At 43.4% G+C, this 10,821-nt stretch overlaps 1 protein-coding gene across 1 annotated transcript; it reads right to left on the reverse strand.

Moving 5' to 3' along the window:
* Positions 1 to 1,074: 1,074 nt before the first annotated feature.
* LOC309416085 (E3 ubiquitin-protein ligase RBBP6-like) lies at positions 1,075 to 10,314 on the reverse strand (the record flags this gene model as incomplete). Its single annotated transcript, XM_082015663.1, has 10 exons — positions 1,075 to 1,516; positions 2,815 to 2,913; positions 3,282 to 3,641; positions 4,978 to 5,056; positions 6,459 to 6,687; positions 7,135 to 7,238; positions 7,987 to 8,159; positions 9,077 to 9,216; positions 10,055 to 10,151; positions 10,277 to 10,314. 10 exons carry the CDS (start codon positions 10,312 to 10,314, stop codon positions 1,075 to 1,077), a joined length of 1,761 nt encoding a protein of 586 aa, XP_081871789.1.
* Between the last annotated feature and the right edge of the window lie 507 nt (positions 10,315 to 10,821).

Here is a 10,821-nt window from a genome sequence, read left to right on the forward strand (position 1 = left end):
AATCATGCGCTTTCTGGTATCTTTGGTGGTGATTCTTCAAACAGCCTAAATTATCCATTCGTGACAGCCCAGGAAGAAGGGAGGGATGGGGGGATGTGTTTTAAGATTTCGTCTTATTTCTCAGTATCCTACTCTGATTTTGGTTGGCAAGAATTTAAAATAATTTTCCCAAGTTGAGGCTGTTTAGCCTCTGATTGTAATTGCTGAATGACCTCTCCCTGTCCTCTGCTCTGAGTTGGTTTCTTTTGGATGGTCTTTCTTTGCCTTTTCCTCCATGACTGGTCTAGTTTCTGGGTGATCTTCTGTCACTTTTGGATGAATTTTCTGTGGGGTACCAAGAGTCTTCTCATCCTTTTGAGAGGAAGATGTTTAAACATTGTCTGTCTTTGGCATGTCCTCCTTCACTTGTTTCACAGGAGGTTCCATTTGAGGAGATTTTTCACGCTCGCTGTCCACCTTCACTTGGGAAGCTTTAGCTGGTTTTCTTCTCTTGTCTTTCTGAGGAGGAACAGCCACTTCTACTTCCCGCTTTGTCTTGCCAGGTTTTGCTTTTTGCTCATCCTTCTCTTTCTTCTTTTTAGACCCTGGCTTGAAAGCCATAGAATCTGCTCCCAAATGCTCATCCCTCATCTCAGGGGTGGCATCATCTCTGCTTGGGAGCATGAACAATGAGTCCCTTTGAACGACTTCTCCTGTAACTGGCTCTCTTGGTTTTCTCGCACCTTCTAGCAACTCAGCATTGAGAAAGCCTTCATTCGCATCCTCTTTCCTTCTCTCCTGGTGTTTTTTAGGTTTATTTCCTTTGTCATCTCCACGTGGATTTTGCATCTCCCTCTCTTTGTTGCCACGGCTCTCTCTTCCGGAAGGTTGTTCAGGGTAATTTCCAGCTCTATTACAGCTGTGCTGCCTATGCCCCACAGGATAATCCTCCCTATGTCCCTGAGCATATAGGGAATACTCTCGTCTGGTCCCAGGTGGACCAAAGCAGTCTGGAGAAAAGTTCCCTCTCTTTACTGGAGGATGAAGTTGAGCACCAACACCATTGACCTTGTAAAACTTTTCACACCACTCTCTTTAGATCCTTTGCCATTCTCCGTATCCTTCCTCTCCAAATGGATCTCCAAAGACAATAGATCTGCCATCGGAAGCTTTCATATACGGTGGAACTTGTCTGTATCGCTTAAAATACTCCCTTCCTCCTTCCCCTTGAGGTATAGTCCATTTCCTGGGAGATTGGCCTCGGACTACTGGAGACCTTGACCGTGAATGGTGTCTTCTGTGTGGGGGTGACTTTGACCTCGACCGGTGATAACCATGTGGCCTTGACCAGGAATGATAGTTCTTGTGACTCTTCCCTTTGCCTCTGCTTGGATATGGTGGTGATCGTGAGTAGGAGCGAGAATGGGAACGACTAAATGATCGAGAGTAGGAGCAAGAGTAGGAAGAACCTGTTCTTGACTTGGAGTAGGTATGCAAACTTGTAGAGGAAGATGAATTACTATAGGGAGAGTTGGACCTTAAAAAAAACACAACACAAAAAAATTGATCAAGTTAATTCAAAACAGTTACTCTCCCCAGCTTTTTGGAGAGTTGGACCTTAAAAAAACCAGAACACAAAAAAACAGATGAAGTTAATTCAAAACAGTTACTCTCCCCAGCTTTTTTCCTCCCAGATTTCCTTTGGCTATTGATTGATTTAAGGTGCTGTATACTGGCCTCCACTGGGACATGAACGTGCACATTTTTCACTCCTCAACCTCTACACGCAGTGCAAAATCTATTTTGTTGCAATCAGATGCAAAAAGAGCAAGTCTTCATGGCTACCGTGCAGTATCAAACATCGAGAGAGTACGATGTAGCATTAATACAGTAAAGATCAATGTTAAAATGCTGCTTGGACTATTTAACTTCACTACTTCTTTGGCAATTTGTAAGGGATGCAAAATTCGTACGTCCAGTTGTCTTTAATCAACACTTCTAGCCAGATGTGCTAGCAAAATCTTACACATACCTCTAGCTCTAACCAGGGATAGTGACCGTATTTCAAGAGAAATCATCTCGAAAAGCTTCTGAACTCAGCCTCGACTAGGATGACTCAATGCCATTACTCTAGGACAGATACTGGCAGCATGAGCAAGAGAGAGCTTTTCAGCACTCCTGCCCAAGTGACTTTTGGGGATAGAAAACATCAGCTACCCTGAGGTTTTTCTTCACAAGGAGTATTATTTTTTAAAGAACACTTTCACATCATTTCACAGACGTTCATGAGCATTTTCCCTCCTCCAAATGTCCTTCACCAATTCAAGATTTCCTTTCAAACAAGTCTGAGTCATGAGACAAATTTTACAAGGTCAAAACCATACTAGCATAAGCCAGCAGTTTGCAGTCGAGGCTGAAATCTCTCTGTGTACCCACATGTGGTAAACAGAAGAGGAGATGAAGACAACGTCTCTCACAGATCTCCTCCAAAGTGCTTTGAGGAAATGGTTACAAGCAGAATAGGGAGATGCAGAAAATCCAGCAACTGCACCTCTTCAATTTCTGGCCTCCTCAAGGCTGTCAGGCGGTGAAGGATGCCATTACAGAGAAGCTTTACTAAAAGAGAAACCTGTTCCTGAACAGCTGTTGCCAAATTATAACTGCCAGTCAACTGTAATCTCTGCCCTATTTAAGCTAGGAATGCACACATGAAACTCCTGTCGCTGCTAATCCCTGGGATCATCCCATCCGTCTAGCAACAGAGCGGTGGAGTGGAATGCCTCCTGATTCTTCCAGACAATCTGCTTCTCCATAATGGACATGTAAAGCACGTACCTGGAAACCGAACGCTCCTTTCGAGACTTGTTATATTCCATCACTTCCTTAGCAAACTCATCCTTTGTAAACTCATCAGGTTTGGACTTTTTCTTGTCCCTGTGAAAACAAGTTTGACCTTTACTACCATTGTAGTTTGACCTTCATTACCAAAAGATATCAAGAAACACAACATGGCCACTAGGAGAAAATGCCTACTGCATGCAAATGCAAAAGGTGAACAGCTAACATCGAAGGAAGACCAGTTTAGAATACCTACAACTTTTAGCCAATATTTTAGAACTACATTTGTCTTGTCTCAGTTTTGCATGTTTACCCTTTGCAAAGAAAAAGGACATGACATTACGACACCGTGATGATTCTTGCATTTTGTTGATGTCAGGTGCACTGTGGTGTAACTGCAGTCTGATATGCTATTGAAATACAACAATGAAAACCAAGGCAACTTCATTGAGCCAAATACTTACTCCTCTTGCAGTCTCTGCTGTTCTCTGTAAAACTCCTCCCTTGATAAAGGAGGTGCTTGTGTCATGAGGATGGTATTTGCATGAGCCCTTGGCACTGCTGTTGCTACACAAGCTGATGACATGTTGGCAGGAGCTGGAGGATATCCTGGAGGGGGAACAGCGTACCCAGCAGATGGAGGCTGACCAGGTGGAAAGTGAAGAGGAGACTGTGCTGGTGGTAGCCCTGAAGGAAGTGCATGGGGTGGTGGAGGGTACGAGGGAGCTGGAGGCACAGGTATGACGACGGATGTTGATGCTGCTTGTGTTGGGGCATGAGTCCTTTGGGAACGTCCACTGCGCAGGCGTCCTCGATTTGAACTTCTGAAGAAACCCAAAAACATGCGTCACTCTTTGTCACACTCTGCCCTGATTGTAAAGAGGAAAGCCAATGAAGCGGCAGCCTGGTGGCAAGCACTTCCTACCCTCAACTTCAGCATTTTTCTCCCTGCTTTCCCTTCACTTGAGGCTACGCTCCCTTCTTGATCCTCATGCTTGCCTTCCAGACCCTCGCCCCCAACAGCTCCCGCAGTCTTCTCCCCTTATACTCCGCTTTGTGACCGTGGATGGAGGCTGCCCGTGCTTAAAAGACACTCCCATGTCCCATGTGCCAAGCGCCCACCGCTCCTCTGCCACTCCTTGATGTACTTACTGCTTATACTTACTACTGAAGATCACACTGCTGATCCTCAAAGTACTGCACAAATATTAACTAATCTTCTCTCAAACTTCTTTTAGCTTCTTCCACAGGCATCACCTGTGGTCTTGCCTCATGATGATGTCTTTGGCCTGTTCTTGTCCCTGAATTGTTATTTTCTTGCTTACTGAATTTGAGAGTTTTAGGAAATCTGTGGAATCATCCTGGCTTTTGTTGTGCTTTATCTTTAAGACATTATAAACACAATGCATGCTTACAACCGATCTCTAACAGAGGCGTACCAAAAGGAAGGACTAACTTGACACGGCAATAATAGATCAAACAAACGCCTCTCTCTCCCACTGAGAGAAAGCACCTTGGCTCGTTGAGATGAGAACATTGAAGAAATTCAAAATTGTCATCAAATAACAGCCTTGACTTTTCCAAGAATTTGCTCCACCAGTATCCGCTAAGTTGTGAAATAAAGAATGTTGGAGGCTGATTTGTATTGGGGAATCAATGTCTTCAGGTCTGTTCAGCCAGTAATCAAAAGGGTGGCTTTCCACCCAATCCTTTAGTTATATTTCATTTTCAGATGTACTGCTGGTTCCCTCAAAAACTGTTCCTTTTTCAGAGTCCTCTTTTCAATCACGTACTGGAGTTTTACTTTAAATACTCTACTGCAAGCACAGATCCCCTTTGTCAAAGCCAAATCAAATTAAGCCCTTTAAAAATTAATCACCGCTTGTATTCTCCACAACTATCTGGGCATACTTACTCCATTATAAATCAGCTGTTGTCTAAGTTAAGTGTTACGGCCTCGTTGAACAGGTTACGGGTCGTAATATACCGGATTTCTGTAGAATACTTACCGTTGCCAGCCTGGTCTGCCACCAGCTGAGCCAACTGTGCTGCCTGTGATTGCATGAGCTTTTGGCGTAGGGAGAGGAAAAAGAGAAAAATCCCATTTAGTTTATCTCAAGACAACTTTTTAAAAGAAATTCTAAAGTTATAGTGACTTACCGGTTGAGGGTACTGATTGCCCTTGGGGGCCCAGAAGACTTGGGATCGCTGGTTGCCTTAGTGCAGGAACGTGATCGCCCTTGTCAATACATGCAAACAGTTAGAAATTAAGCTCCACTAAAAGGCAACAGTCACTGCATCATTTGAAAGAAAACTGACCTCCTCTTCCAACAAGCTGCTGGTTGACAGAGAGGGAAATTTCAGAAGTTCAGTAGCAGTCACCAGAGCAGCAGGAGGTAACACAGTATCAGCATCACTACAAAAAAAAAAAAAAAGTTATTATTCAAACAGCGTTTTCAAGTGCTACTGGAAATAGCAAGTCCAAGGTGAGAAAAGGCTGACTACTCTAAACGGGAAAAAAAATTTAAAAAATCTTCATCAGATTTACAGATGTGAAGTTGGCCCATTCTTAATGAAGACTGGAAAGAAGTCGATTTGGACTACTGGCATGCCAAGAGAAAGCTCACTGGAAAAATATCTTCTTAAGCTAGCTGCACGTGAAAGGGTTAGAGCACATACAAGTCACACACTGAATCTCCGTTTTGGAAGACGCGAGAACTGAAATTCTATGAGGAAATGTTTATGTGCGAGTGCAGAGGCTGCCTTAGAGGTTCTTCTGAATTGCGGTTCTTTGCATTCAACGCTACAGCTGAGCCTGACGGTCTTCTGGACAGAGAGGCTATTTGCAGCCCAGGCATAAAGCTGAAAGGCCACAAGGCCTAAACAATCGTACAGATCTTTCACGTCTTTTCATGTGACTTCACCGGGCTGCAAACTCAGACTTTCATGTTTGTAAATACTTCAAAGTTACGGCGTTTCAGTGTTTATTAGCCAAGTCAGCACGCGTCACCGACTGCCCTTTGTGTTACTGAGGATGACTCTGACTTATCGTAAGATTGATGGTAGAAATACCGTAGAAAAAAGTAATAGGAAAACACCTGCTCAGTTTTAGCTCTAATTGTGCTTTTACAGGTTTCATGAAACTGTTGCTTCCTCCGTACTAGAGAGAAATTAATGCACTCAAGAAGCTTTGACATAACTAGAGGGCTCCTTTAGGAATTGCTAGCCACATAAAACCAAAGGGCCCCTGGGCAAAATGTGCCTCTTTCAGGGTAAAACTCATAGACAATGACTGATAAGGGAACTGAGCAAGAAATACTTCTGAGAAAATCCTTGCATGAGACACACTTCCGAGTTATCAAAGTGTCCTCATTCAAAGTAAATACAAAAACCAGAACTTCCACTAGTATCGGGAACTGTCACTACCGATAGATAAATAGCTAGTGGAGAAGCTCAACAAGAAGAAGAATCTAACTTGAGCATTTTAGTGTCCTTTATATCCCTGTTGATCTACAGATTTACTTACCAAAGAGGTCCGTCCGGCTGTTCAGCACAGAGAGACAGGGACACTGCTGGAGGGAGACCAGAGGTGACGACAGAAGACGGATTTACTGGCAGCCCAACGGCCACAGAGGACTGACCAGAGGCCAACGATGACAAAGCAGCAGCAGAATGAGGAGCCAGGGATGCTAATGGAGTCATTAGTGGGTCCTGCTGTCTGGAAACTGCTGGCCGGAGCTGAGGCTGCATGTTGTGCACTCTTGTTTGTCTCGTTAGTGGTGGTGGAGGTGGTGGAGGTGGCGGCTGCTGCTCATGTTGCTGCTGAATCTGCTCTCTGTAGCCAGTTCCATTATTGAAGTTGTTCACAGCCTAGAGGCAGAAAAACACGTACAGAAAGGCACTATGAAACTTCAGTAGATGTACGAACAAAAGCCTCCCCAGAGCAAAATTACTTGTGTGTTCCTGTAAACATTATCAATCCTAAAATCAATCAACATACAGGTATAGGAAGACATCAGGTGAAACACTGACCCTAACGATGGGTAACGCAGAGTATCTCTATTTACAGTACCTCAGTGTTAACACCAAATTTGAAAGTGAGGCAATCACGTTAAGCAAAAGTGTGACCTGAATTTGCCAGATTCTCTCTAAAGAGTTGTAAGCTTCTCTAACACCAGATAACGTCTCTGAAAAGTAAATTTAGCCTTATTCCATTTAGCCTTGCTTAAGGAGATGTAAACGAGTATTTTCTTCCCTTTCAGCTTTTCGCAAATAGACCTGTCTAACAAACAGTTTACATAAATGTCAGCATGTCACCTGGCGTAACAACTTGTTGGCAGTCAAAGCATCGGGAGAAACGTCTGTTTGATGACACGTTGGGCATGTATGTTCCTCAGATTCCAGTAACGCTGTTCTAATACCTGTGAATAACGAGAACCATCAAAAGAGTTTTCAGCAAAACTAAGGAAAATGTTGGGGTTCTAATCAATTATAAAAACACGTATATGATTAATGGGTGAATACGGTCTTGAACAGAGCCTGAAGCGGTAAATGTCCAATAGTGTAAAAAATGTCCAGCATGCAGCAAATAACTAAGCAGTGTTGATATTTCACTGTTGTTACTTGGACGCTGTAGAGTAGGCTGTGTCTTGATGTTTGGACTGGTCTTTCCACTGTGCAGGACAGTGAGAAGTCACCAACCTCAAGGTTGATGAATAAAACACATCTCAAAAAACCGTTCATAGGTTCAAGTTCTGAAGGATTTCACCAACTCTCCTGTGGAGAAGAATGTGGATTAAACGCCCAACTCTCCGTTTGTTGCAGACCACAATAAGTCACCAGAGCAGGCTATAGAATTTTGCATGAGAGAAAGGGCTGGGGACAAACTAAATGCATTCAGTATCTCATACTGTAATCACCTGCACGGTTACACATTCTTCTCAGAGTCATCCTTCCACATGTACAGAGGGTTTAACTAGACACGTAACCAGGGAAAAAAGCTTTCTGCCTTTTTTTTCTGCCCTTGGCATAAGAAGGGTCCTCTCCCGTTCTGGGTATACTCAGGTATCAAACAGAACGGGTAACCAAGTAATTTCGTTCTCTCCCAGTTCTGCCTTCGGAAGGTCAGATGCCATGTTTTGAGTTAACAACCGTGGGAGTAAGACTTACATTCGTCACAGTAACTGTTTCCACAGCAGGGAGTAACAGCTGCGTCACTCATGACCTCTTTGCAAATGAGACATAACAACTCCTCTGGAACAGGAGCGTCTGAGGAGGAGGAGGAGGACGGCTCCTCTGGTGAAAAGGGAGGCTTTTCCTTCTTTCCTCTAGCATACGCTTCCCTGGAGGCGGGGCGGGGAAGGAAAAACAACAAGTGAAAGATGGGCAAAGGAGAACTTTTCCAAGCTTTGGATTTTCCGCAAGGAAGGTAAAATAGATGGCATTCTTCTCAGTCCACATTAGCCTTCTAAAGCGTAGGCATTTAGTTTCAACTACTTCTCTTTGGCCACCACACCAGAAGAGGGAGGGGGAACAATTTTCCTTCTGCAGAACTCTCCCATTCATGGGATCAACTAAGAGATTGGCTCAGACTAGAAAAATCATTTTTCGACATCCAGAAATCAGCTGAAATGAATCCCACCTCTCCTCTGCCAGAGGGTCAATGTAAATTGCAGGCTCAGGATCAAGTGAGTCTCCGATTAAATACACTTTATGAATAAAAGAAAACTATGTCTCAGCTTCTACAAAAGGAGATCCATGACAGCCACAAACAGAAGTGCTATCAAGTGCATTTCTTCTCAGCCACTCTTGTCACCACACAGTAGGATTTTCTTAGGGTAAAGCAAAACAGGAAAACATCCATCTGGTTCACACATGAGATTTGATCAAAGCCAGAGGGGGAGGAAATCTCAGTCACACAGCTATTTGCTAAATTGGGCAAGAAGCCTTTGAAACGTCAAAGAGAAGCAAAACGAGCTTTCAAGGAGAATGACTCCAACGGTAAGCACTAGTGAAATCTTTTGCAGACCTACAGATTCTAGGTGTACCACAAGTTGAACCAACTTCCAGGGGTGTGAACAGCAGGACCAGTCTATTTCCATATTAGAAAGTATCACAGATTTTAAGGCAACGATACAATGACGGTGCTTCCTCCTTCGTAATTACAGATGCTGGCCAACTTGCTTGCATTGCCACTCGGACACACACGCATGGTTTCTCTCGTTCCCTTTCTGCTCAGTCCCATTAATCCCATACTTACGCACTAATAATTGGTATGGCGTATTTCCCAGTGCTTGTCAGCATAGCACCCTTTATACTGGGATCTTTCACCTCCATCAGGAAACTCCTCGGAATTCCTGTGCTCCTTTTAATTCTCGGAACAGACTCAAAAATTCTGTCCTGTTAAGAAAAGAAGTGCAGATATCTCTCATCTTAAGACCCACCCTTAAAAGGACATTTCAAAGATGATTTTCAGCAGCAAAAGCCTTTAATCCTCTCCTTTTACCCAGCATAAGGCTTGCTCAACTAAAATACCCTTCTCCCTAAAGGAATATAGCCAGGATGTACCAAAGGCTTGAGCAGCATTTTGAACTCAGTCGACATCCTTTGGCTTAATGTCAAGTTCCTTAAGGGTGAAATATCCCTTGGCTCACCATCCACTCGGAGAGGAGACACAACCCCGCTCCTCCTCCAAAGCGCAGTTCAGAGTGAGAGCTTAACTCGGTGCTCTGAATCCGACACTGAGAAACTGAGATTCACCTTCTCTAGTGAAGGTGGAATTCATATCTCACGCATATACATTCAGCAACTGATGTCAAATGGCATGGCTACTCAGCCAGGTGCTTGTGTAACTAAAACACGCAAACATTGAACGGATGGGGTCGACCGAAACATCTTGGGTTTTTACAAAATACTGAAAACTGTGAACTGTCATTAAAAAGCGTTGAAACCAGAAAGATTTCCAATAAAATTGAAATGTATAAAAATATGCATGACAGTGTGCAGAGAAAGATCTATGGACATATGTAATGTCCATGGCCTAGAAGGAAGAAAATGTTACATTTATAACTCCAGGTTTCCCGTGAATTGTAAAGGGCTTTGCAACATTGCCACATGACCTCTGCGTTTCACCCCAAAAGAAACAATTCTTAACATGAGTATTCATGTATTTGTTACGGAACTGCCAAGGGAAAACAATTTAAAAGTAAGTCACATCAGAAGTCCCCCACAATCTTACCCCCTTTGTTGGGCAGTTCTTTACACAGTGGCCAGGTTTTCCACAACCAAAGCAAGTATATGATGTCGGAGGTGGACCCAAGGCTTTCTTCGTGTAACTAAAGGTGTTTTGGGGAAAAAAAAGAAAAAGGATGCATGTGTTAAATCCATGTTTGTTAAAACCAACAAGTTTACAGGTTTTCCATCATCGCCAAAGATCGGATTTGACATTATCCACACTTACTTGGCTGGATCATATTCACGGCAAGACTGGATCATCATGGCTTTTATTTTATCTTCTTCGGCAGCATTGGCTTCAGCCAGATTGGCAGTCTGTTGTTTAATAGGTAATCGTTTGAGAGGCACATTAGAAACACATTGAAGCGCACACAGCCAAAGACAACACCACTCACCCAAGCCTGTACAGAGCAGCACAACACTAGCTGAGGTTGCCTGAAAACAGCTGCTTATATAAAAAATAGTTGTGCTGAAAGTGTTCTGGGGAGTCCTTACATCATGAAATGATGCTTATGTGCCTGTTAACCTACTTGAAAAGAGCATTCTTGGGCACTCAAAACCTTAGGCTCAGGTTGGACCTTATAAAGACTTGTGCACCTACTCCAGTTTTCTTCCAAGTGGACTGAAGCTATGCACAGAAAAAGTTAGACCTGCCAGTATTATTAAAGGGATCTTTAAGCTCCAGTCTATTTGAAGGAGAAGACAGCCACTGTACATTGAATTGAGAAAGATGAAGGCAAGTACCATTGTTTACATTTGCAGCATCAGAAG

This window comes from Phaethon aethereus (genome assembly GCF_964289735.1).
Source record: "Phaethon aethereus genome assembly, contig: HAP1_SCAFFOLD_538, whole genome shotgun sequence".
In the NCBI taxonomy this organism is placed as follows: domain Eukaryota; kingdom Metazoa; phylum Chordata; class Aves; order Phaethontiformes; family Phaethontidae; genus Phaethon; species Phaethon aethereus.